This window comes from Podarcis melisellensis, assembly GCF_964234715.1.
Source record: "Podarcis melisellensis genome assembly, chromosome: 7".
Lineage (NCBI taxonomy): Eukaryota > Metazoa > Chordata > Lepidosauria > Squamata > Lacertidae > Podarcis > Podarcis melisellensis.
In genome coordinates this window covers 15,979,339-16,007,078 of record NC_138539.1, presented here as the reverse complement: position 1 = coordinate 16,007,078, position 27,740 = coordinate 15,979,339, and the positions used below count along the sequence as shown (strand labels likewise).

The following is a 27,740-nucleotide window of genomic DNA, read 5'->3' as shown; positions in this document are numbered from 1 at the left end:
TCGGGTAGTCTTCAGATGTCTCCTAAAAGTCAGATAGTTGTTTATTTCCCTGGGCACCATCACCGAGAAGGCCCTCTGCCTGGTTCCCTGTAACCTCACTTCTCTCAGTGAGGGACCTTCCCGAAGACCCTTGGAGCTGGACCTCAGTGTCTGGGCTGAACGATGGGGGTAGAGATGCGCCTTCAGGTATACTGCATTATTTGCTCTGCCCACTTTGGCCTTTGGCACTGCCCTCCATTGTCACATGGATCTTCCCAGAAGTAAATGTGGCCCTCAGGCTAAAACAGGTCCCCCACTCCTTTTACAGATATTATATAGTACCTGAAGGCTTTTAAAACTATGTAGACAATCCTTGAAAGTGTATGGCAAACTACTTATAAAAGAAAAGATAAGCGAGGGGGAGTTTACTTGCAAAGGAACTGCATAAAAGAAGTATTTCTGATTCTGAAAAGTTCCCTCCCACAAAGGATAAATCCCATTGTTATGTACTGAAGTTCTCACCCTGGGCCAGCAGGGGGATACTGTAGATAGTTATGCAAATAAGGGATCGAAAGTGACGTTCAGTGATTGGATAGTTTTAGAAAATTGTTACAGTTACATTGTACTGGAGCTCTATATAAGCAGGCTGACTGAACCCTTCGGTTCAGTTCTGTCCTGGCCTGTGAATAAACAAGAGCTGTTTGAAGAATCGCTGTCGTCTGATATGTTCACCCACAACTTAACACTGGGAACGAGGATGGGACGGATGGACAACAGAGCACAGCCAGATGCAGCCACCCTCTGAGCGGAGCTGAATCACTGAGCTGAAACACCGAGCGAAATCACTGAACAGAACCAATTCAGAGCTGACTGTTCTGGATAGCGCACTGTGTTCCATCCATCGCCTCCACATCGGCATTGGACCCATGGCTTCACTTGTGCCTCTACCACCATTTGCTCCTGCAGCGCCTGTATCGGCTACCATTGTGGCCTCCGCATCTGCCCAGGATCGCACCATCATCCATGTGCTCAACTGGGTATGGAGGGGGTGGCCACAAGGGCCTTTTGCATCGGAGTTCCAGCCGTTCGCAACCTGACAACACAAACTCTCGCCCACAACTTAACACCCATCCCATCTATGAGACTCTCCCCACACCCTGCTTTTTGCAGGGGCAAGGTTGCAGGACAGAAGTCACAAAATACCACGTTTATTTGGGGGCTAGCCTACGAAGCTACAAAGCACATTGAATGCAGAATTACTATTTACGAAAAGCCACTGTAAGCACCAGTCCTTTCGCTTCAGAATTATTACTATTATTTTTAAAGACGGAATCAAAACAACTTCCCAAATCAATTTCTTTCAGTATTCAGTTTGTTTCCAGAACTGCAGCAGCAAGGACTTCCTGTGGACTCTGCTAATGATAAAACTGACCACTCCGAAGGCAAAACAAGAAAAGGGGTGGTTGGGTGGGGAGTTAAACCAGCAGATTTAATATGTGACATTTAATTTCATGCTCTGTTTGTTCCATTGTGCAAAGCAAAGAGTAGTTCTATCACGGGCTTAATAATAATAATAATAATAATAATAATAATAATAATAATAATAAACCAAAATGATAGGCCGTGCATTATTTGACTGCATACTTCAGGGATGGCGACATTAGCACTCAAGTCCCGCAGAAGCCCTTAATAACCAGGGAAAGTTTAAACAGTGACTTTACAAGGTATCTCGGCTGCTTTACAAGTGCTGCCTACAAAGCTTGCATTTCCAAGGTCAATGTATTCACCGGCACTTCCACATCTTTATTTACTGTCATTTTCCCTCTTTACCCAAGATGTCTGTACTTCAGAATGGCAAAGATTTCTCGAAGCAGAATGCGGGGACGGCAAACACTGGTGTGTTTTACATTCTGCAAGTCTGTTTTCTCAAAGAGGTTTGTCAACAGACAAATCTGAGCAACCAACAAGGCAAATCTGGAGCTGGGGCATGTGCACAGATTGCAAATCGACAAGAGCGCCAGGCAGCCCATTCTAAAAAGGGAGTTTAGGCAGCCTTAGAGAGAGAAAGTAAAGCACAGCCTGGCTTTTTCCAACTTGCAGGTTAGGGGCTAGAAACCCCTCGCGAAAAACAAACAAGCAAACAAAAGGCATCCCTTCACACTTGCATCTTGCCCTTCATCAAATGCATTGTGACTTGCAGTTTATTTTTACAGATCATAGTTTAGCAATTATTTATTGTAATTGTTAAGAGTGAATTTCTGTTTCATTATTATTTGATGATGTTTCGAAAGTTAATTTTAATGTGCGCTACTATATTCTGCTAGATTGCTGGATGTTATTTGATACAAGCGGTTCCATTTCAAAGTTATGTTTTATTATGGTTTTCCGTATCGGATCAGATTATTACAAGATGTGTGTTCTTTGTTGCATATTTTGTTGCTGCAAACCGCCTTGTGCATAGTAATACAGAAAGGCGGTATACAAATGAATAACGAAACGAATGAGATTCCCAATGTTGTCCTCACAACAATTTTGCAAGGTAGGTTAGCCTGAGATGTACTGACTGGTGCGATATCACCACATGGCTCAACAGGGACTTGAAGGGAATGTAGTCAACAGTTGGGTGCCATGGGGGGGGGCGCTAGGGGCGCATTGGAAGATGGCCGACAATAACATCTCTCCGGCTCACACGAGGTAATTAAGAGGCTGATATGGGAGTATGCAGCCTCCCTTGTTGCCCCAAGGAAATGGGGAACACTGCCTTGCTTGCTGTGGCCATAAATCACCCCCGGATTCGAAAGAAGAGGGTGAGGGCACTAGGCACAAAACCCTTGTGTGGGTCCGGCTCTCCCGGACGCTGTCTCTGATCGTGCACTAGTTGCAGCAGCTCGAAATAAACAATTAGAGAGAGAAGCAAATGCACATATTTCAAGTGAAGAACGGGAGTGAAGACTGCTAATTGAAGTGACCTCTGTGAAAGTAGAGCGACGGGTTGGATTTAACAGGAATATATCTGAAGAAGATACATCAAAGGTTCGGTATGTCGGAGCGGGACTGGATGGGGGGGAACTTTTTTTCTTTTCTTCTATGTGATTAACCAATAACCCCTCCCCAAGAAAGAACCGTCGCATAACTGACCTAAGCAGGATGATTAAAAAAAACTGTGTGGAAATGAATTACTAACCAAAAGTTTGGCTTATGTAGATCGAGAAAAGAACAAGGGCTCTTGGAATGACGCAGTAATAAAAAGGGAGTCGCCATCTTGGCAGGTTCTGTCGAAAGATTGATGATCGGGAGGAGGAAGCTATGGACTCGCAGAACCTCCTCAGAGGACTGAGAAAGGGAGTGACAGATCTGTGAAGATTAACAAGCAAAAACCCACACAGGATTACAATTTGTTTCAACCCGCTTGTGGAGACTATCAGAGGTCACAAAGAGAAAAGAAAAATATATGAAAATAACAAGAAGAGATGTGGAAAATAACAAGAAAGGGTTGGATAGAATTGTGAACACTATTTGGACAGATTTGTGGACATTAAAGCAGCAGCAACAAGAAAGTGGGGAGGGCCTTCTGGCAGTTCCCTCACTGCGAGAAGCAAAGCTATAGGGAACCAGGCAGAGGGCCTTCTTGGTAGTGGCACCTGTCCTGTGGAACGCCCTCGCACCAGATGTCAAAGAGAAGAACAACTACTTGACTACTTGACTACTTGACATTTAGAAGACATCTGAAGGCAGCCCTGTTCAGGGAAGTTTTTAATTTGTGACATTTTGATGTATTTTTAATCTTTGTTGGAAGCCACCCAGAGTGGCTGGGGAAACCCAGCCAGATGGGTGGGGTACAAATAATAAATTATTGATATTGGAAAATTGCTAAAATGAAATTTAATGAAAATCAGTAAGGAAGGAAGTCACCTAAAATGGAATGAATTTGGATTTTTAACTGTAAAATGTTTTGAGTGTATGTTTGTTTGTTTTTTATCTATGTTTGTTATTTGTTTGTTGTTTTGTGTTGTGTTGAAAATGGAAAATTAATAAAAACCATTTGAAAAAATAATAAATTATTATTGTTATTGTTGTTGTTGTTGTTTGTACTAGTGACAACAGAGAGAGAAAAGCTCCCTATACTTTCAGCATCAAAGTACATGCTTGGCATATAACCTTCTCCTCTTAGGTACAAATTCAGGAAACATATGGCACCTATCCACAGAAAGAAAAGAAGCGCTGTTGGTATCAAACAGGGAAGGGACATAAAGCTCAGGTGATTACATAGATCTGTGTGCATGGTACCACACACCTGGATTCATTCTTACCAATCTTAAGATGCAATCTGTTGCTGCAGACCAGGTGCTAGGAGTCTTTTCCCTTAGAGTTTAATTAAACGCTTCTAATGATTGCTAGACCAGCTTTGCCTTGACAATTTATAAAATCCTACGGGAAAGGGGCGAAGGTCTGGGGATTCAGCAAATACTGGGAGGCATCAGGAACCAGGTACACACTTTTGCCAGAGTTCCTGATGCAATCCAAGTGACTTGGAAGTTAAGTGTCAAGGAAAGTATTTTTTTTAAAATCAATTTGCAATATATATTATTGATATATATTTATTTATGCTTTGTGTTGTTTATTCATTTATTTATTTTTTAAAAACCTGTATATCACTTTTCCACGGTGACAGAAAATGCATGACGGGACAACAGTTTAAAAGCAATCAACCTAAAACACAAGAACATAACACAAGGAGCAGAGGAAAAAGAAGCAACTATCTAACTTTTAGAAGACATGTGAAGGCAGCCCTATTTAGGGGAGTTTTTAATGTCTGGTGTTCTATTGTGCTTTTAATATTCTGTTGGGAGCCGCCCAGAGTGGCTGGGGAAACCCAGCCAGATAGGCAGGGTATAAATAATATTTTTTAAAATTATTATTATTATTATTATTATTATTATTATTATTATTACCAGAAACCTGAGAACCAGGCCAAAGACTTCCGCCAGGCCAAAGACTTTTTCAAATATCTATCATCTATCTATCTATCTATCTATCTATCTATCTATCTATCTATCTATCTATCTATCTATCATCTATCTATCTATCTATCATCTATCTATCATCTATCTATCCATCTATCTATCTATCTATCTATCTATCTATCTATCTATCTATCTATATCTATCTATCTATCTATCTCTATCTATCTATCTATCATCTATCTATCTGTCAGTCTGTTTGTTTATCTATCTGCAGGATCAAGCCTCCAGGTATCGCTGGATTGCATCAGTCCCTGTATCGACAATGGTCATGAATGAAGAAATGTGCAGCCCATTAACATTTGAAGGGCAACAGGTTTCCTGTTATTGCCTTAAAGCTAACAATCGGCACTTTGAACTAAGCCAAGGTGAAGTTTGCATATGAGAGGATTCAAATGCTCTCAGGACCATGCATACCAACCCAAATACTACCTCTTAACATGACCACAGCATACTATGATGGAAATTCATAAGGTTTAAGGCAATCTCCCATCTCCTGGGAACCTATCAAAACCCTACGTTTTCCAAGAGGTGACAAGTCTCAGATCCCAGAAGTGTAGGATGGACTCGGAATAAGTCCCCCTTATTTCCTCTATGGCAAAACAACAGTCCAACGGCAGTAGCTATGATTTCTCCCAAATGAATGTGAGAATGAATGGGAAGTGCAGGAAAGCTGTTATAAATAACTCTGTGCTTTGAAAAGAAAAAGAAAGCGGGGGGGGGGGGGGAATTCACCAGGGTAAATCAAACCGAGCTGAATTCTTTTACGTGTGTAAATTATGCAAATGTGCGTGTTTGCTTATTTTGCATAATATATTCTGCCAGAGGCAAGGAACTAGGCATGGCACTGAAGCCTCACCCGGGACCATCAAAAAGCCTAAAGTTCTCATCTGGATTTAGAGATTCCACCAGGCACTGTTATAAAATGTTCTTTGCAACAATAAATTGGGCTGGCGAATTTGGGCTGAGGACTTCATAACATCAGTGGAAGGTGATTGGAACAGCATTTCAGTAGCAGATGAGACCAGAACCACACACAAAACCACACACCGTTAACACAGAGACACACACAATGACTATCTCTCACTCACTCACACAAACACACACCTGTTTACCATGGAAACAGAGGCACGCATTAAATTCTAAGCAACCCCTCTCATTTCACCGACTATATACTCTATAGACTTGTTTTTACACAAAATGTGTAAAGTTTTTTTTTTTTAAATTCTCCAATGCCCCCTATCAGTCCTGACACTGTGAAAGATAAAAAAAAAATGTCACAGCAGAAGAGAGCAAATAACATTGATATGCAGTTTGATGGCACACTCTGGCTTCTGCCTCTAAGAAACCTCAAACTTCAAAATGCAGTTGCATCCTGAAAACTGCATGAAAGACCTTTTGCATATTTGCAAGGAACACAAGTATGCCTCTCTGCTGAGCCACTGCCCTCCTCTGCTTTCATCTTCTTGCAGAGGAAGGAGATGCCATCACACATTTTGCACAACATCAAAGCCCTTGTCCCTCTCAGCTGGGGTGACTGGAAAGCTGCTAGGCCTTTCCCAGCACACACAAGAGCGCCCCGTATGTCAATACAGTCTATTTTTCCACAGTGAGAGTGCCAGCATTGGCTAGAGTGTCAGACTTGGCAGGAACCCAGATTCAAATCCCAACTCTACCATGAAGTTCAGTGCGTGGCACTGGGCCAGCTACCATCTCTCTGCCTAGCCTTCCTCACATAGCTGTTGTGGGGACTGAATGAGAGCAGAGAGAGAGTGGAAGCACAAACCCTACATGCTGCTGTGAGCTCCCTAAAGAGTGGGATCAACAGGTAACAAACCATCAAACACGCTCTCTCAAAATATGCTCCAGTCTGTGACCAAGATCCTAGAGGATGAGCACAGTGTAACATACAGGACATCTTCAGGCAAAATGTACATTCCAGAACCTGTAGAGCAGCCTTTCTCAACCTGTGGGTCCCCAGATGTTGTTGGACTACAATTCCCATCACCCCTAGCTAGCAAGGCCAGAGCTCAGGGATGATGGGAGTTGTAGTCCAACAACATCTGGGGACCCACAGGTAGAGAACCGCTACTGTAGAGCAAGCACTGCTGGACATATGGCAATCAGGACCATGGACAGTTCATTTGGCAGCCAAGTACTCATTCTATCGATGTTTGAGGACCACCTAGACGTTCACTCAATAACGGGCTTGCAAACCTGGGGCTCTCCAGATGTTTCCTGGGTCCCTCAGCCAGCACGGCCAATGTTTAGGGATGATGGGAGTTGGAATCCAACAACAGAGGCAGAGTCAAAAGTGACAAGTCTGGCTTAACATATAGCATGAAGCTACCTTGTTTCCCTTAAATCATTACAGATGTGGAGAAGCCTAATTTTTATTGGGAATGCAGCATGTGGAGAGGGGAGGCTTATTTATTCACCCCCCCACCATGATAGAAATAGAGATATCACACACAGAGAGAGACCAGGCTGTACCCACCACCCCTGGCATGCTAGGAGCTTTTTATAAGATTTCTAGTAGCACATGGGGAGGGTGTGTTTGAGAGCAATAAGGGTGGTGAAGACATAAGTTCCCCAGTAAGAATAAGACTCCCCCATACCTGCAATTATTTGAGAACAAACAAGGCATGTCGCTGCAAGTTTACAAATCTAAGTGAATGTCTAGTTTGGCCTGTAGCTCTAAGGTCCAAACTACATGTTAATAATAATAATATTTTTATTATTTATACTTCACCCATCTGGCTGGGTTTCCCCAGCAACCCCACAGGGACAGCTTTATATGGCAACTGCAGCAGCTGGAGATCTGGATCAGAACTTCCCTTCCAAAGCTAGCTGCAGCCATTGTGTGTGTGTGTGTGAGAGAGAGAGAGAGAGAGAGAGAGAGAGAGAGAGAGAGAGAGAGAGAGAATATGAATATGAATTCTGTTGGGACGATGAGAAGAGAGGGAAGGGTTTCTTGCTCTCACAATCTAGATTCCATCCCCCATCGCCCTGTTAGTTGATTTAAACCATGGGTAGGCAAACTAAGGCCTGGGGGCCGGATCCGGCCCAATCGCCTTCTCAATCCAGCCCGCGGATGGTCAGGGAACCAGAGTGTTTTTACATGAGTAGAATGTGTCCTTTTATTTAAAATGCATCTCTGGGTTATTTGTGGGGCACAGGAATTCATTCATTATTTTCCCCCCTAAATATAGTCCGGCCCCCACAAGGTCCAAGGGACAGTGGACCGGCCCCTGCTGAAAAAGTTTGCTGACCCCTGATTTAAACTCTTACCTTAGCCCTAGCTCAGGGATAGTCAATGTGGGATCCTTCAGGTGTTGTTGGACTACAACTCCCATCAGTCCCAGCCAACGTGGCCAAGGACCAGGGATGATGGGCTTCGTTGCAGCACCAACTGGAAAGCATCAGGTTGGATACCTCTGTACTGACTGTCAAGTTCAAACTCTGTTTCAGGGATTGAGTCCATTGCTGGTGCTTATTTAGTTCAACTCTCTGGCTCCTCCTTGTCCATACTGTAGTTTGGCTTGAAGATCAAGGCCTGGGTCATGACTTCTATATAGAAGCTGGTTTTTTAAAGGATACTGGATTCTGTATCCAGTGCTAGGCTATTTGCTTTTTCACTGCTTGCACAGAATATGCACAAAGCCTCTTTTGGAGAAAATTGCTACGGTTGCTTTCTTGAATCAGAGCTGCTGCTCCTGCTGCTGCTGCTGTACTGTTAAAAGGAAACTGGAGAGAGAATGGGCATGCTGGATTCTGAAGGACACACAATTTGATTTTCTACATCAGTATATTGACAATAAGAGCAAAAAGGAAATTAATCAACCACTTTTGCACTTGCTTTCGTTGATCACCGGGAGTCCTCAGACTCTCTTTTGAGATAAGCAAATCTAGATGGCAAAGCTTGTCATGTAATTCTTTCCTCGCTTAATTGGATTACTTCAGATTCAATTCTGCAAATCAATGGCCAAGATGCAAGCGCTGCAGACAGAACGACAACAACCTGCTATTCCACTCGGAGCTCAATTTGGCGGCTGCTTTCGCCACACGCTTCAAAAATGCACATGCTCCAAGAAATGCCTGAAATAAGTTAGGCACTGCAGAAAATGGGGCGTAGATTAATAGCCAAATATCACAAAAAGGGCTTTGAAGATGCATTTGTTAAAAGAGCACTGCACATACAGATGTTTAAGTCTTACAGAGGATCATCAATTAGACCAAAATTAATCTCATTACTGCTTCTCACACACACTCACACACAGTCCTTTACTGCGATTTGGCTAGCAAAACACATGCAATTTTGCTAGCCGTTAGTACGAAATTAAACAGGTACAGACAAAGAACAAACCAGATAATGAATAACTTATTTATCAAGCAACAGCAGAAGTAAAAAAAATATAGCCTTTCTCTTAGAAATCTGACCCCCATAATGCTAGGGAACGTCAACAGCTTTAAAGGGGATTAGACAAATTCATGAAAGGTAGATTCATCAGCAGGTCTGAAGTTCCAGGTTGAGAGGACACATCCCACTGCATTCCAGTTGCTGGGCACAACAACAGGAGAGGACTCCAGACCTTATGCCGTGCCTGTGACCTTCTGATAAGAATCTGACTGGCAGCTGGGGGAAACAGGATCCTAGTCTAGTTGGGCACCTGAACTGATTCAGCAGAGCTCTTGTAATGCTTCCAAGTTTACATGTTGGCAATCAAAGGTATCTACAGTCTTCTGAGGGACAGTAGACTTGAGTTTTCATTGCTTTCTAATTATTTAGCAATCAATTTCCATGATAGACAATCCTGAATATACTTGATAGAACATCTTCACGGGATCCAGATGTTGCTTCTTTTAATCAGGCATTTGTTCCTGAAATACTTACTGGGGAAAAAACTTTTTGCATCCTTCTTTAACTAGGCCTTCAAATGTCTTATTGACCTTGCCGCCCATGTGACAGCTGAATCCGCATTCAAGACCTTTTAAGAACTGTTGGACTAGCACTCTCTCAGCAATTACCTTTCTATAAACTTCCTACTGTTAACGAGCACGGTTTAAGCCCCATGAGTCTGTGGTGTCTGGTAAGGGAACTGTGTGTCCTGGTGAAATGCCTGCTCCACTTCTAAGCCTCAGTATAACTCAAGGCTACTTACACATGGGAATGGTTTGTACCTTTTGTGGGCACCTGGGTAAGCAGAAATGAAAAAGGTGTCTGCTTTTACGTCAGGTGGAGCCTGTGTGCTCAGAGCACTTGCCCTTTGGAGGGATGCAATTAACATGCTGCAAGGCTCTGCAGCGTTACCCAGTGTGCACCACAAGCAGTGTTTTACTTCCCTCCAGAGAGTAAATGGCAGCTATTAATATATAGGACAGCAAAAGGTACATATGAGCACACCCAAAGTTATGTGGGTGGGAGCTCAGCAGAGACCTTTCTTATCAGTGCTGCCCTAGTTATTATAATATTATAATAACCCAAGCAGGTTTGGTTGGCACCAATCTATCATTTTTCATTTAGCCAGGATTTTAAATAGGCGATTGCTGGCTGATGTGTTTCTTGTCAGCTGTGCCTGCCTTTATTGCAATTTTTTAAAAGGCGGTTTTCTCATGCTCCATCCTTCTAATTTTCCCATCATGTTTTATTGCATATTTTTGTGAACGGCTTTGGATATAAAGAAATCTCTTAAACAAACCAACTGGATGATAACAAACATCATGGAAGCAAACATTTGATCCTACACTGAGACTTCTCCTCTTCTTTTCCCCGCTGCAGCCCCTGCCCCCAAATCTGCTTCAAAGCATCCCCCCCAACCTTGCAGGGCAGATATTGGGGGCACATGGGGCAACAGAAAAATGGAAAGTCTTCTTATATAAGCAGCTGGTGGGAAAACACAATTGGATCCCAATGCCATGAATGTAGTCCAAGATTGAGTGGGGGCTGATGACCAGTGAACAAGGCAGTGGTACCAGTTTTTAATTTTTTAAAAAAAGATTCATCCGATCAACCATACAAAACATTCACACATGCTCTGCAGAGATGCTCTTAACTAGAAGACCAGGCTTGTAATCCAGTGTTTGGAGCAGGGCAATGATGGACTGTTCCTTGGGATGTTGCAGGAGTTTTCACCCAAAACAGTCTTACACCCAAAACTCTTACAACTTTCCTGCCTCTAGTTGTTCAGTCCTCCAGACCTCTTTCTCCAATTACTCTGTCAGACGTTGCATGACAGGCAAGTTGATATCATGATTACAGGGCTCTCCAGACCCGACTATGCAGCCTCAGTCAATTCATGGCTTGTTAATTCATAACATCCAAGGAAGGTACCTCACCTCTTGGTTTCTCAAAGGCAATGTCCTGTATATCTGAGATAACTCTGCTCCTACCATTGAAAGCTACTGATGACTACTGATGGCGACCATCCATTCAAACATTCAGTCATTCATTCAGCTTATGATTGATCACATTAAAAATGGTAATTTGTAATATACAGTCATATCTCGGGTTACAGACGCTTCAGGTTGCGTTTTTTCAGGTTATGGACGTGTCAAAACCCAGAAGTACCAGAACAGGTTACTTCTGGGTTTCAGCGGTCGTGCATGCGCAGAAGCGCTAAATCACGCTTTGCGCATAAGCACCAAATCACAACCTGTGCATGCGCAGATGCACTGCTGAGGGTTTTGAATGCTGCGGGTTGCGAACATGCATCCTGCACAGATCACGTTCGCAACCCTAGTGTCTACTCTACTTGAGTATATTCACAGCATCTTCAGAGGTCAATTCTGCAAAATAATATCTGACTAATTATGCTGCCAACAGCCACCTAGTCTCTCTCTTCCACTGGAAGTCCCCAGAAACTGAGACTCAAGCCATAGCTCTGCCCTGGATTCTTCTTTTGGGCCTCATGGGAATGGGATGGGATGTTGGGAGCAGGAAAAGATGGACAGGCAGATGTCCTAGCAAGGCCCTCTACAGCCAAGTTACCGAAAGAATCCAGGGCTTCCCAATTCTTTTCATTCTAGAGATAACATTGGCTTCAACCAGGCAGTGGCAGCAACGTGGCTTGTTGAAACGAATTCAAAGAAGAGATTGCATAAATTTCAATAGCCAAGTATTTACACACAAAAATCAGACAATTGGAAAGTAAAATGCAAATATGTCTTCTAGTCTGGGGCTTTAAATTATGACTGACAGTGAGTGGCACTCTTTATTTAGAAAGGGCACAAGTTCAAATAGGAGTAAAATGATCCCAGAATAGCAGTCTAAAGGCCATCAATTGGAGTAAAAGCACCACGGTTAGCTCCATAGTAGAAGTATCCAACCTATTCAGATCTCCTGTGTCTAAAGACAAAATTCTGAGAATGAAAAATGTAAGAATGTTAGAACAGCCTGCTGGATCACACCAAAGGCCCATCTAGTCCAGCATCTTCACAGCGGCCAAATGGATGCTTGTTGGTAGGTCATAAGCATGATCTGTGTGCAACAGCACTCTTCCTTCCTACAATTTCCAGCAAATGGTACTCAGAAGCAAACCGCCTCCAACAGTAGAGGTAGAAAATATCATTCAGGGGCCAATACTCTCATAGGTGTGGCAGGGAACTCTCATCAGGCCCTGTCAGCATGGCCAATAGTTAGTGATGGAGATGTAGTTCAACAACATCTGGAATCCCGTCCCTGAAATAATATTTATGGTTGAGCTCAGTTCCCTCTAAAAATCTGCAAAGGCACCAAACTATGCTGTTCATTGACTTTAGATAAAAGATGCACCTCAAATAAAATCTGCTGCAATGCTTTATACCTGGTGAAAGGATTGTTCCCTCATCATTTTTAGCATTAGCATTAATAAGTCAATCAATTCAGCAGTAGCTTAGCACAGAAATCAAGACACATGAAAAGACAATGGGATACTCTGGAATCTGAAAAGAAGAGAATCAGAATTAAGGTGACAGCTCTGCAATTCAGGGATAATAGATACATTTCGAGGCGGGGAGAAATAACTACAAGGCATTTCATACCGTCAGCTTAAATGCACTTTGCGCTCATTAGTACAAATTCCTGTTGCAAGAATAGAACATCACTATTTTCAAGCTTTGGAGATTGAATATTAAGCGACAAGTCCACTTGCCTCTTAAAAGTAGTTCACATTTGTAGTTTGCATACTCAAATGCTGTCAATCACTCAACTCATGTGAATAATGAATACAGACATCTAAACATTGTTTTAGTATTTTTCAGTATTCAAACTCAATTGAAAAAGCATTAGACACCCAACTGTCAAATATCATGATTTCCACAAAGCTTAGCCTTGCTTTTTTTTTTTCTTGGTTCGACTAAGATGGATTTTGAATTATTTTTTATTTGCATGCTTTTTTCTAAGAGCTGCTTCGCCCCTTAAGTTTCTTTGAAGGACACCCGAGATGTTTTGCCTGAAAACATGACATGTGAACATGCCAAATATGCATTTGTAAACAAATGGATCATTTAAGCAGACTTTTTCTGGAGCTTTATCTGGCTCAGGTCCTAGCCCAACACTCTAACCATTACGCCACACTGGTTGGTTCAGAACATAGTTGCAAAGCTTTTAAAGGTAAAGGGACTCCTGACCATTAAGTCCAGTTGTGGACGACTCTGGGGTTGCGGCGCTCATCTCGCTTTACTGGCCGAGGGAGCTGGCGTTTTGTCCGCAGACAGCTTCCGGGTCATGTGGCCAGCATGACTAAGCTGCTTCTGGCGAACCGGAGCAGCGCACGGAAACGCCATTTACCTTCCCGTTGGAGTGGTACCTATTTATCTACTTGCGCTTTGACGTGCTTTTGAACTGTTAGGTTGGCAGGAGCAGGGACCGAGCAATAGGAGCTCACCCCATTGCGGGGATTCAAAATGCAAAGCTTGACCAAACCTATCCATCTGAAGGAATGAATGTGCTCACTGGAAGGACAGATCCTGAAACTGAGGCTCCAATACTTTGGCCACCTCATGAGAAGAAAAGACTCCTCGGAAAAGACCCTGATGTTGGGAAAGATGGAGGGCAGAAGGATAAGGGGATGACAGAGGATGAGATGGCTGGACAGTGTTCTTGAAGCTACCAGGATGAGTTTGACTAAACTGCGGGAGGCAGTGGAAGACAGGAGTGCCTGGCGAACTCTGGTCCATGGGTTATGTTGCAGGGATGGGGAACCTAGTGGCCTTTTAACTGTTGCTGGACTACAACTCCCATCATCCTTGACCACTGGCTATGCTGTTTAGGGCTGACAGGAGATGGAGTCCAGCCACAGCTGGTAGGCCACAGATTTCCCACTCATGACTAAAGACCATTTCCACCTCTGCCTTAGAGGAAGACAGAATCTATGCTCAGTGGCCTCTAGTTAAATAGGAGGTCTTCTGGTCTGCCCTCTGGGGGTCTCCTGGGCTCTGCACCCACCCAGCATGATTCACAGAGGCCCCCCACCCCATGCCCAACAGCCACTGATTCCTACTTCAACTGTTGGGTAAGGTTGCTTTTATCCCCCCCCCTCCCGGTTCGGAGGAGGAGGAGGAGGAGGAAGAAGAAGAAGAAGTTGTTTTACTATTTATACCCCGCCTATCTGGCTGGGTTTCCCCAGCCACTCTGGGCAGCTCACAGAATATATAAAACATAATAAAGCATCGAACATTAAAAATGAAGAGCTGCCCTCAGATGTCTTCTATTTATCTCCTTGACATCGGAAGGGAGGGTGTTCCACAGGGAGGGCAGCACTACCGAAAAGACCCTCTGCCCGGTTCCCTGCAACTTTGCTTCTCGGAGTGAGGGAACCAGCAGAAGACCCTCAGAGGAGGACCTCAATGTCCGGGCTGGACGATGGGGATGGAGACGCTCCTTCAGGTATACAGGACCGAGGCTGTTTAGGGCTTTAAAGGTCAGCACCAACACTTTGAATTCTGCTCAAAAATGCACTGGGAGCCAATGAAGATCCTTGAGGACCGGTGTTATGTGGTCTCGGCGGCCACTCCCAGTCTAGCTGCCGCATTCTGGATAAGTTGTAGTTTCCGAGTCACATTTAAAAGTAGCCCCACGTAGAGCGCATTGCAGTTGTTCAAGCGGGAGATAACCAGAGCATGCACCACTCTGACAAGATAGTCTGTGGGCAGCTAGGGTCTCAGCTGACGTACCAGGTGGCACTGTCCTTCCCTTATTCCTGATATTTAGTCCCCTCTTGTTCCTTCATTCACCCCTTCTTCCCTTCTTCCCATTTTGTGGTTGCCTCAGGTGCCAAAACATCTTGGTGCAGCTCTGATCATGGGACAGGAATTTTCACAGACTGGGTGTTGCCAGAGAGAAAACCCTTTTTCAAGTTCCCCATTAGAAATCATTGCAATATATACTTTAAAAATTAAACAGCTCTGGAAAGCATGAGGTGAGGGCTAAACAAATGGTTCCCATTTGCAAAGCGAGGAGTGTCTCCCTCCCTCTCACCCACCCTGCCTCTTCCCTCCATTTTCTTTTTTATTTCCAGTTTTTGAAATCCTCGCGTGAGCTGTCTTGTGAGCCACTAATCTATTTTGCATTAGACATTTCCTGAGAAATAACTGGAAAGATTAATGAAGTTATTGTTGTAAACACAGCTTGGGAATCTTCGTGAATGTATCTGCAGCACAAGTAGCGAGGCGTTGAACACCTTGCTTTAACCACTAGATTGCTTCTCTGATACATTTTAATTTTTTATATATTTCAGTTTCTTTTCATCAGGAACTAGGGTGCTTTCCCCCCCTTCCCCCCAAAAAAAACACATTTCTACCATTTCCACTATCAGAGCAATTGTGTCATTAAATACCTGGGGGCTGGTCTGCAAACCCATTGCAAAGCTGCACATAGCTTTTTGCAAAAAGAAAGAAAGAAGAAAGAAATACTTGAGTTGCTCCACAAATCACAATGGTGCAATAAAACATCAAAAGAGTAATGTGCAAGTAGCAGTTTTTAGATGTGCTCCTTCCACTTGCATAAAGCATTATGTGTTTCATTTCCATTTCTTTTGAATACAAGGAAGAAGTCATCAGATTTGAACGTCCGGGAAAAAATTGATAAAATGCCAAACAGTTTGCAAAAAAATCATGACATTTAGATCCCCCCCCCCCCGTAACTGTTATAAAGCTGGTTAGTTTTGCTATGATTGGCCCACATTTGGTCTAACTGCACTTTTACAGGACAGTCCCATACATATCTAAGCATAAATTAAGTCCTATTGAATTCAATAGGTGTCAAGAGCGGGAGTACTGAGTAGGTCGGCAATAATTGACACAATTTCAGTGAAGTTAACTCTATATTCAAGGAAACACAGTCGACTCAGGAGTCCAGGCTTAGTGAGCACAGCAATTCATCCCAGTAGATCTTGCCCCTCTGAGGCAGTTATGTGGACTACCCCACAGTTCCCTAAGTCTTCTCCTCCCCCAGGTCCTTCTCAAGCAATCTGAGACAACGTCGCCATGACTGTCTTTGCTCTGCCCTCTTCATACCTTTTCTGGTTCTGGGAGACATGGGGGGAGGGGAGCTGTTCACGGAAGGAGGCTTCTTTAGCAGCCTGCCTCCTCTCTGCCTCTTGGCCCTCCTCTTCTGCCTCTGATTCTGGACTGCTCTCTGCCACAGCCTCTTCCTGCTCACTAAACCCTGTTACCTTTTCAGCTTCTGACGACTCCTCCTCCTAATCTATTCCCTCTTTTTTCCCCTCTGCACCCTCATCGTTGTCCCACCACCACTCCCTGGGCCCTGAGCCTTCTTCCCTTAGCGGTTCCCCAACTGGTGCCTGCCACTTTTGTGAGCGTGAAAAACAGGTGCGGGAGGAGGGAGAGACAGGTCAGGCTGGTGGAGCGTCAAGGGCTTCCACAACTCCTCCTACTGCCCCCGCCTCTCCTGCTCCACTGTCTCTCAGGACCAGAAGAGGAGTGAAGTGGGAGGAGCAGAAGGTAACACACAGACACACTCCTGCTTGCTCGCAGCTCAGGTGGGGAAGATACATAAGCTGAGATCGGGGGTCGGGCCTCTCTGCCTCACCTAGGAGTAGATGAGAGAAGTAGGACTAATGGACATGCCTTTCCCTAACTTTTAAGGTTTGTTGTTGTTGTTGTTTAGTCGTTTAGTCGTGTCCGACTCTGCGTGACTCCATGGACCAGAGCACGCCAGGCACTTCTGTCTTCCACTGCCTCCGGCAGTTTGGTCAAACTCATGCTGGTAGCTTCAAGAACACTGTCCAACCATCTCATCCTCTGTCGTCCCCTTCTCCTTTTGCCCTCCATCTTTCCCATCATCAGGGTCTTTTCCAGGGAGTCCTCTCTTCTCATGAGGTGGCCAAAGGATTGGAGCCTCAGCTTCAGGATCTGTCCTTCCAGTGAGCACTCAGGGCTGATTTCCTTAAGAATGGATAAGTTTGATCTTCTTGCAGTCCTTGGGACTCTCAAGAGTCTCCTCCAGCACCATAATTCAAAAGCATCAATTATTTGGCGATCAGCCTTCTTTATGGACCAGCTCTCACTTCCATACATCACTACTGGGAAAACCATAGCTTTAACTATACGGACCTTTGTTGGCAAGGTGATGTCTCTGCTTTTTAAGATGCTGTCTAACAGTGGCGTAGCGTGGGTTGTCAGCATCCGGGGCAAGGCAAGTAATTTGCGCCCCCTAACCCCCAGATGTTGCGCCCGGTGCGGTCGGCCCCCCCTGCACCCCCCACGCTACGCCACTGCTGTCTAGGTTTGTCATTGCTTTTCTCCCAAGAAGCAGGCATCTTTTAATTTTGTGGCTGCTGTCACCATCTGCAGTGATCATGGAGCCCAAGAAGGTAAAATCTCTCAATGCCTCCATTTCTTCTCCTGTGGCAGGCACTAGTACTTTTAAGGGTACTTTTGACAATAAAGAGTTGGTTCCTCCCTCTCCATCTGCTCCTGCCTTATGCATTGCCCCCACAAATTTATTTATTTACTGAATTTATATCCCACTTTTCAACTCCAAGGAGCTCAAGGTGGAGTGCATGGTTTCCCCCCTTCCTTATCCCCTCAGCAACACTGTGAGGTAGGTTAGGCTGAGAAACAGCAACTGGCCCAGTGAGCTTCACGGTTGTATGGGGATTTGAACCTTGGGCTCACAGATCCTAGGTTGGCACTCTAACCCAGGTTTTCCTCAAACTCGGCCCTCCAGATGTTTTGAGACTATAATTCCCATCATCCTTCTGGGTATTGTCGGCCAGAAGGTGCTAAAGAAGGACAGAACATTCTTTATGTATGCAACAACGGCAGCAAGGATACTTATCGCTAAGAACTGGAAAACTCAAGATCTACCCACACTGGAAGAATGGCAGATGCAACTGATGGACTATATGCAACTGGCGGAGATGACTGGCAGAATTCGAGACCTGGGAGAAGAAAGGATTGAAGAAGATTGGAAGAAATTTAAGATTTATCTACAAAAATATTGTGATTTAGTGGAATGTTAAGAAGGATGCTTGGTTATAAATAATTGGCCATCACTAAATTGGATCGGAATTTGATGATAAGTGAGATTAAGAGAAACAAAAATTTGTTGGAGAATTGTCACATTATATTTAAATGAGGGGTTATAAAATTGCAAATAAGATGATAATTTGCTTGAAAAAATTTATTAACGATGTAAGTGGGAGCGGGAGACGTGAGGAAGTCTAAAGAAGTTATGAAATTTTGTTAAAACAAAGCAATGCTGTTTATTATCTTTGTATTTCTTTTATAAAAAACCCTAATAAATATTTAAAAAAAATATATATAATTCCCATCATCCCTGACCACTGGCCCTGCTAGCTAGGGATCATGAGAGTTGTAGGCCCAAAAACATCTGGAGGGCCGAGTGTGAGGAAGCTTGCTCTAACCGCTAGACCACACTGGCTCTCATAATCTGCCTGATTATGAGTCCTCGCTGCCACACCAGCTTTCAAGATCCCTGCTCCTTGGGTGTGCACATATATTAATAATAATAATAATATTTTTTTAAAACAAAATAAAAAAACTCCTTCCAGTAGCACCTTAAAGACCAACTAAGTTCGTTCTTGGTATGAGCTTTCGTGTGCATGCACACTTGTATCTGAAGAAGTGTGCATGCACACGAAAGCTCATACCAAGAACGAAATTAGTTGGTCTTTAAGGTGCTACTGGAAGGAGTTTTTTTATTTTGTTTTGACTATGGCAGACCAACACGGCTACCTATCTGTAACTGGAAATATATTTTTATTTATACCCCGCCCTTCCTGGTTCAAAAACCGGACTCATTGTGTGCTCCCTTATCCCTACTCAATGGCAGAGATGACGGTGGCATTAAGCTGCCCTAAAAACACGACTGATGCGTCACTACAGGAGATAATGCAGTAGCAGCCCGCCATCTGTGCCTTGCCACCCAACGCAATCATACAAATAATGCTAATTATCTGGGCAGAACAGTCCAAGCTAGGAGCCAGAGGGCAGCAGCTAAAACCGTCAGCGCAACATTTTCTGCGAGTAGCACCATTGCCGCCCCTGATCCAAATCGCCCTCCATCTGAAGCCCGCTCCTATCAAACAGTCACAACGCTGCAATTTAGACAAATTGAAAGCACGGCGACAAACTGCTATTAGGAGCTGCCGATTACACGCTGAGCGTCAAAAGGGAAAAGTGGAGTGTTCCAAATGGGGACGCTAATACAAAGAGCTAATTGCTGTTGCTTCAAAAAAGAAGAGAGAAATAAATAAAACAAAGCCACCAGAAAATGGGTCACAAGGGAGGCGTGCTGCCTTGAAACTGACTGATGTTTGTGGCAGCATCAGAATTCCACACCACATCAAGCTCAAAAGTTGCTGGAACCTTTGGAGGCCTTTGAAGTGGCAGCTGTACACAGAGAGTCAGTACCTATTATTTGGATTCCCTACTGAATACTTTGAGTAAGAGGAGCTGCTGAAAGACTTTAACCGGAGCGGCGTGAAGGCGGCCTGTTTGCAGATCGATCCGCTAAGGCAATCTCCAGCACCTTAAGCGGCTCAGACCTCATTTTAACAAGAACAAGTTTCCAGCTCTCATGAGGCTAGATTTTTGTTGACGTAGTTTTTTCTTCAAAAAGCTGGTTTTGATTAGAAAACGCAACACAAACAAACACACATGGCATGGAGAGCCACCATCCCACAGCGCTTATCCCATGCCCCTATTGTTCTTTTACCATACACTGAATGGGAAAAAATATTGTGAAAAGAAAGACGAGGAACGAAAAGGAGAAGGAAGGATTGTTTGACATAATGGCTGGGCAAAATGGTGTCCACGATGGTGTTGGACAAAATTGTCCAACACCATCCTGATCTTACGGCTTAACTCTGCTACTGATAGGACGACATATTCTCATACAGTGGTACCTCGGGTTAAGAACTTAATTTGTTCTGGAGGTCCGTTCTTAACCTGAAACTGTTCTTAACCTGAGGTACCACTTTAGCTAATGGGGCCTCCTGCTGCCGCCACACCGCCTTCGTGTGATTTCTGTTCTCATCCTGAAGCAAAGTTCTTAACCCGAGGCACTATTTCTGGGTTAGCAGAGTCTGTAACCTGAAGCATCTGTAACCTGAGGTATCACTGCATTCACTGTCCTTGTGCAGATTTTCCATTGGGTTTAGGAATGCAGTGTTAATACTGCTTGTGTCTGTGTATGAATCATAGAATCATAGAGTTGGAAGAGACCACAAGGGCCATCGAGTCCAACCCCCTGCCAAGCAGGAAACACCATCAGAGCACTCCTGACATATGGTTGTCAAGCCTCTGCTTAAAGACCTCCAAAGAAGGAGACTCCACCACACTCCTTGGCAGCAAATTCCACTGTCAAACAGCTCTTACTGTCAGGAAGTTCTTCCTAATGTTTAGGTGGAATCTTCTTTCTTGTAGTTTGGATCCGCTTCTCTGAAGCAGCAGAAAACAACCTTTCTCCCTCCTCTATGTGACATCCTTTTATATATTTGAACATGGCTATCATATCACCCCTTAACCTCCTCTTCTCCAGGCTAAACATGCCCAGCTCCCTTAGCCGTTCCTCATAAGGTCAAAGGGAGAGAAAGATGTATCCATAGCAGTGAACAGAGGAGAAATGACCGCCTGGAGGAGTGCAGAGAGAATAAATGCTATGGTACATCTGCAGCAGCACAACCGGACATCTTCATCTGCCCCAGATTCAACAAAACAAGTCTCTTCTGCATCGGTCTGCATAGCCACAGTAGTCGCTGCAACCTTCCAACCCAAAGTCTCACACCCAAAGTCACTCTCTTCCTTTGTTTCCTGAAACAGATGGGTTCCAACCACCATATATATCTATGCCACAAACACATTAGAAGACGTGGCTGAGGGGACTTATGATGGAAGCTTATAATTCTGTTAAAGGACACTCAAAAGAAGCAGGACGTCAAATGCTCACGCTCTTCACTGAGAAGACAGGAAGATCTAGCTCAGATCCAACTTGAACGGCGATCACCACTAGACACGTGGATTAGTTAATGTCCTCCTGGGAAGACCATACATCTTTTTCTCCATCAAAAATGCACCCAGCAAGTTAAGTAAAGCCCAGAAAAACAATTTCTTTCATTCATTCATTCATTCATATACCACAAATATGTCAGAATGGCTTCTAAGAGGCTTACAACTATACACTAAGGATACTGATCCAGATAAACATCTGCATACACACCAATGGTGCATCTGTTTTGGTGTGTGGGATGTTCCCTTCCTGGACCAAGGCGAAGTCATCAGTTCAGCATCCTAAGCCCTTAAGGCTGTGAATTTGGGCATGAAACCAGACAGGCAATGTTGGGGACGGGGATTTCAGAATCAGAGATGAAGAGGAAGATACTGGTCAGCAGGGAAGGTTTAGGGGCCAACTTTAGTTACCTGCCCTTCCCCATGAATGGCAGAAACAGGATCTACACATGTTGCAAAATTTGGAGAGACAAAAATTGGTGCAGAAGATTCATTGCCCTGCTTTCAGTTTTTTTTATCAAGAAAATACATTGAACCAGATCCTGCCCTTAGCAATACTTCCAGGTCAAAAAGCCAAATTAGCTGGTGCCACCAGGACACTGCAAACAGAGAGAGAGATAGGAAGTGGGCTAAATCTGGTCCATATGCGTGAGGAATCCCAATCTGGGCTACAAGCTTTTATTCATTTGTTCAATGGCTGTATACTCTTGCCTTTTAGAAAAACCTTTCTTGCAACGTACCTCACAACAACATGTAAACACGATATAAAACAGCATAATTAAAAAGCAAACTCCCCGAAAAACACATAATCTACTAACAACAGCAACCAGCAATTTATCACTGAAGCTATGGCCAGTCCAGGAAAACCATAAAAATCACAAAAGAGAGCAGCAGCAGCAACATAACAGCAGCCCGATTACAACCCTTAAAAATTACGGGAAGCTTATCGAATCCTCATGCAAATATGTGGGTGTTTCATTGCCTTGGACTTGCTATTCTACCTGAGAAATGAACCAGGGTATTCAGTCAGCTAGCTCAGTGATTAATTTGGCCCCACCATAATGGACATACAATTCCCTGCCTTTGTGTTAGTTCCATCAGTCATTTCCTTAATGTTATTCGATGTCTTCTTTTTTGGTAACTAATTATATGGCAGGGGAGACATTAAAAAGGCCTCAAAACACGTAACAAACAACGTTACAGACAGTTTTCTTTCTTCTCTTAAATGCGCAGGTTGCACATTTAGGCAGCTTGTCAACAAAGAGAACTTCAGATCTCAACTACTATTTTAAAAAAAGTTTTTTTTCCTACTTTTTTGTTGAGTAGTGGAAGTCTGTCCCTGGCTCAGATATTATAATAGCAATGCACTTGCTTTTTAAAGGGGAAATGTAATTCTATCTCTCATGGTCAACGCGAAAGAAACTCAATAATGCCACAATTCACTCTACAATGATGGGGGGAACTCTTTGGGATTAAGAGGATTAAGAATCTAACTTCCACACAGAATTTTTAGTACTGAAATGACCATAAGCATGTCATCAAACATCAGGAACAACTGTATATACTTGGGACTGACTCTCTATTGGGGGTATACTGTACTGTTTTTATCATAAGACTTTAAATAAAGAGAGACCCCCAGTTAAAGAAACCAGGTTTCAGTGATGGAAAATCTGAAGGAGAAAGGGGATATGCAATCTATTCTCTGTAGCGGATCATGTGAAAACCTACTGGTCTGGAAGATGCACCCTAATTGTGAAAAACCCATTTGAATTAGCCTATTGATTGCTCATTTGTTAGTCGGCCAGCATCAAATATGTTCTGAGACTGGCTGTGTCCCAGCAGGACTGATCTCACTCTGGATCATTCTGATAAAAAGAGGGAAAGGTTCCGTTGCAGTTGCTTTGCTTTTTATGGACATTAACTCTCTGCACCTCCAAAAGCAAACTTAAACCAAAGAAAGGAAAAGAAATACAGTACACCTTTCAGCACCTTCAGGAACATAGTAAGCTGCTGTTTGCACCAGGTGAAATTGTCCATCTAGGCGACCATTGACTGGCATGATCCAATTCTCCAAAGTCTTAGATGTTTTTTGCACCACCTGCCAGCTGATCTTTTTAGCTGGAGATGACGAGGTTTGAACCCGGGACCTTCTGCACACAAAGCCAATGTTCTGCCACTGAGCAGTGGTGCATCTCTAAGCACCTTTTCCTGGACAGCTTGGCTATCCAAGATCCTTTTTGCTAGTAAAAGATTCCATCAACTTTGTCTCCGAAAAATTTTACACATCGCTTGGAAAGACAGGCGAATTAATGCCAGTGTACTGGAAGAAGCAAAGATCACCAGTGTTGAAGCAATGATTCTTCAACATCAACTTTGCTGGACTGGTCATATTGTGCAGATGCCTGATGATCATCTTCCAAAGCAACTACTCTATTCCGAACTTAAAAATGGAAAGCATAATGCTGGTGGTCAGAAGAAGAGGTTTAAAGACTCTCTCAAGGCAAATTTTTAAAAATGTAGTATAAACACCGACAACTGGGAAACACTGGCCTGTGAGCGCTCCAATTGGAGAACAGCCTTTACCAAAGGTGTCTTGGGCTTTGAAGATACTCAAACTCAGGACAAAAGGGAGAAACGTGCTAAGAGGAAGGCACTTGGCAAATCTACACCGTGGTCAACTCCTGCCTGGAAACCTATGTCCTGACTGTGGAAGGATGTGTGGATCCAGAATTGGCCTCACAGTCACTTATGGACTCATTGTTAAAACTGTGTTTATGGAAGACAAATTTACTCAGCTACAAGTGATCGCCAAAGAAAGGGAAAAAAAAGAGATTTAACTTGAAACATTCTGCATAGAGGTACGTCCACTTACCACTTAGTACAGACCCTCCTTCTGAATATAAATGTGTGATTTTGCTATGCCTACCTTAGATGATTCTGGCTCCCCGTGCTGTCTCTTGGGCGTTCCTTTGGACTCAAGCAACTTGGAAGAGCTCTCCTTCTTATGGGAAGAAGAGTCCACTCTCTCGCCTTCAAGTTGCAGGTTAATTCCTTCCGTGTGGACGGAGAGATCGATACCATTTGGATTTAGACTGCAATGGATAGCTGGAAGAAGGAATTGCAATGAGTCTGGAGTGTAGGAAAGGACAACATGAAAGGTTTTCAACCACTCTAGCATCACACGAGGAAACGAAAGCCAGAGCATGCATCTTTTTAATCTATGAGATGTAGGCTATTGATTTATTTCATAAAAAGAATACACTACTCAACTGTAGAAGAACCCTCAAAGAGGTTCACAAAAAGATAAAATAATACAAGCATCAAAATAAAAGTTTACAGCAATAATTTTCAACATACAGGAAGTTAAAACAACAATAGACTACAACAGATCAAAACTCATCACAGCTTTCTAAGCATGTGGGTAGGCTTGTCTTAAACAAGAAATGCTTTATAGCAGGCACCCAAAAAAGACAGTGAAGGCAACTGCTTGATATCAATAGGCAGGAGCCCCAAAGTTTAGGAGCTGACACACAAAACAACTGAGTTCTTACAAATGTGGAGCAGGTATCATATGTGGCCAATTCCACTGATCGAAGCAGACAAGTGGGCACATAAGGGGTAAACTGATCTCAAGTTGTTAAGGGCTTTGTATACTAATAGCGGGACGCAGGTGGTGCTGTGGGTTAAACCACAGAGCCTAGGACTTGCTGATCAGAAGGTCAGCGGTTCGAATCCCTGAGGTTGGGTGATATCCCGTTGCTCGGTCCCTCCTCCTGCCAACCTAGGAGTTCGAAAGAACGTCAAAGTGCAAGTAGATAAATAGGTACTGCTCTGGCGGGAAGGTAAACAGTGTTTCGGTGCGCTGCTCTGGTACACCAGAAGTGGCTTAGTCATGCTGGCCACATGACCTGGAAGCTGTACGCCGGCTCCCTCGGCCAATAATGCGAGATGAGCACCGCAACCCCAGAGTTGGTCACGACTGGACCTAATAGTCAGGGGTCCCTTTACCTTTACCTTATACTAATAGCAATATAGTGGTACCTTGGTTCTCAAACACCTTGGTACTCAAACAACTCAGAACCCAAACACTGCAAACCCGGAAGTAAGTGTTTTGGTTTGCGAACTTTTTTTGGAAGCCGAACATGCTCCGTTTTGAGTGCCATACTTCCATTTTGAGTGTTACACTGAGGTCTGCCTGTTTTTGCTATTTATTTTGCATTTTTGCGGCTTCTTTGTTTTGTTTTTGTGACTGTATGGAACCCAGTTCAGCTACTGATTGATTGATTGATGGATTGATTGTGTGACAGCAGTACATTGTTTACTGCTTTCATTTTATGGATCAATGGTCTCATTAGATAGTAAAATTGATGTTAAATTGCTGTTTTAGGGGTTGTTTTTAAAAGCCTGGAATGGATTAATCCATTTTGCATTACTTTCTATGGGAAAGCACACCTTGGTTTTGGAACACTTTGGTTTTGGAACCAGCTTCTGGAATGGGTTGTTTGAGAACCAAGGTGCCACTGTATCTTGAACTTGGCCCAAGAGCAGATCAGCAACCAGTGCAGATCTCCGAACACAGGAGTTGTATGCTGACAAGACTATGCAACTTGTTGCGAGGGAGAACAAGGCGGGTCACACTTTACACTGAACACAAGCTGACTCTACACACGTACACCTATTGAGTACAGTGGTACCTCGGGTTAAGTACTTAATTCGTTCTGGAGGTCCATTCTTAACCTGAAACTGTTCTTAACCTGAAGCACCACTTTAGCTAATGGGGCCTCCTGCTGCTGCCGTGTTGCCGTTGTGCGATTTCTGTTCTCAACCTGAAGCAAAGTTCTTAACCCGAGGTACTATTTCTGGGTTAGCAGAGTCTGTAACCTGAAGCGTCTGTAACCTGAAGCGTCTGTAATCCGAGGTACCACTGTGGACCATGCAGTCTAATGTTACACACGAATGGCTGTACAGGTGTCCTGTTCAACTAGTTGTATTGCACAGATTGTACACTTGTTGAATATGACATGTGAGACCCCTGAAGCATTTGCTGTTGCTCTGCCTTAACCCTGTTTCTTCATCCTTTAGACATTTACAGGATTTTCAGCACGTATTGCGAACGCATGTATTTCTTGACATAAGCCAATTAGATGTGGTGTCATTAGACGACGACGGATCCAGCAGGAGGATTTCTTCTGTACAATCTGAGTAATGTTATTCATAGTCTACAAATTGAAAAGTTATGATACAGCTAACTTCTTTATTCAGGGTAACAAGGGGGAAGAAAATCTTACATAGCAATGGCACTCTATAGCAGAATGGATTAACCAGGAAAGAACTCTTTTAAAGACTGCACAGAGTCAAATGAGCTGCACTCTCAGCCTGCACTTTCGTAGGATTATTCTATTAACCAAATTTATTTATCCAGTTCCGTACACTAAGCCCTTTTCAAATGACAGTTCTCGGTTTCTTAAACAATTACATGGTGGGGGGGCGGGGCGGAGAACAGCTTCTGCACCGAGTTAAAATTGATTGGAATTCAAATCAGTCCACATTATCCAGTGTGAGATGTATTCTAAAGACTCCTATAAAAGACTAAAGGTTGAAAATCCTTGAGTGAAATCTTTGAAAAATATATATATATAAGACCTCACCCACATTCCAGCCAGGCAAAAGAATTTGAGGAGGGGGTGGAGCAGGGGTGGAGGAAGGGGGATGGAGGTGGGCCGCCCCAGGTGTCACCACTGAGGAGGGTGACAAAATGGCGGGCGGCACTCACCATGGGGCCTGCAGCGCGCCCGAGCCACGCATCTCTCCTGGGATTGACGCGGTGGCTTGGGCGCCCGCAGGCTTCAGGCTGCCCAAACGGTCTGCCCACCGCAACCCCCTCAGCTGTAGGGCGGTTGAGTGGGAGGAGGCAGGCGGACTCCTTGGAGGCCCCATGGGGCTTCCTGCCCCAGCTCGCCCCACCCCTGGGCGCAGGGCACACATGCCACCCCAGGCGCCCGATCAGCTTGCTCCGCCGCTGAGGTGGAGGAGAGTCGGTGAAGGATCTGACCTTGGAAGAGAGAGGATGTATTAATAATAATAATAATAATAATAATTTATTATTTATACCCCGCCCATCTGGTTGGGTTTCCCCAGCCACTCTGGGCGGCTTCCAACAGAACACTAAAATACAATAACCTTTTAACATTAAAAGGTTCCCCAAACAGGGTCGCCTTCAGTTGTCTTTTAAAAGTAAAATACAGTGGTACCTCGTATTAACAACTT

At 43.9% G+C, this 27,740-nt stretch overlaps 1 protein-coding gene across 3 annotated transcripts in view; it reads right to left on the bottom strand.

Moving 5' to 3' along the window:
• The window catches only part of SAMD12 (sterile alpha motif domain containing 12), a 201,730-nt gene that overhangs the window by 159,987 nt on the left and 14,003 nt on the right, over positions 1-27,740 (bottom strand). For all 3 annotated transcript variants that reach the window (XM_081919074.1, XM_081919073.1, XM_081919072.1), the window contains exon 2: positions 24,400-24,578. In XM_081919074.1, the coding sequence (XP_081775200.1) occupies positions 24,400-24,578 (179 nt within the window). The remainder of the gene's footprint in view (positions 1-24,399; positions 24,579-27,740) is intronic.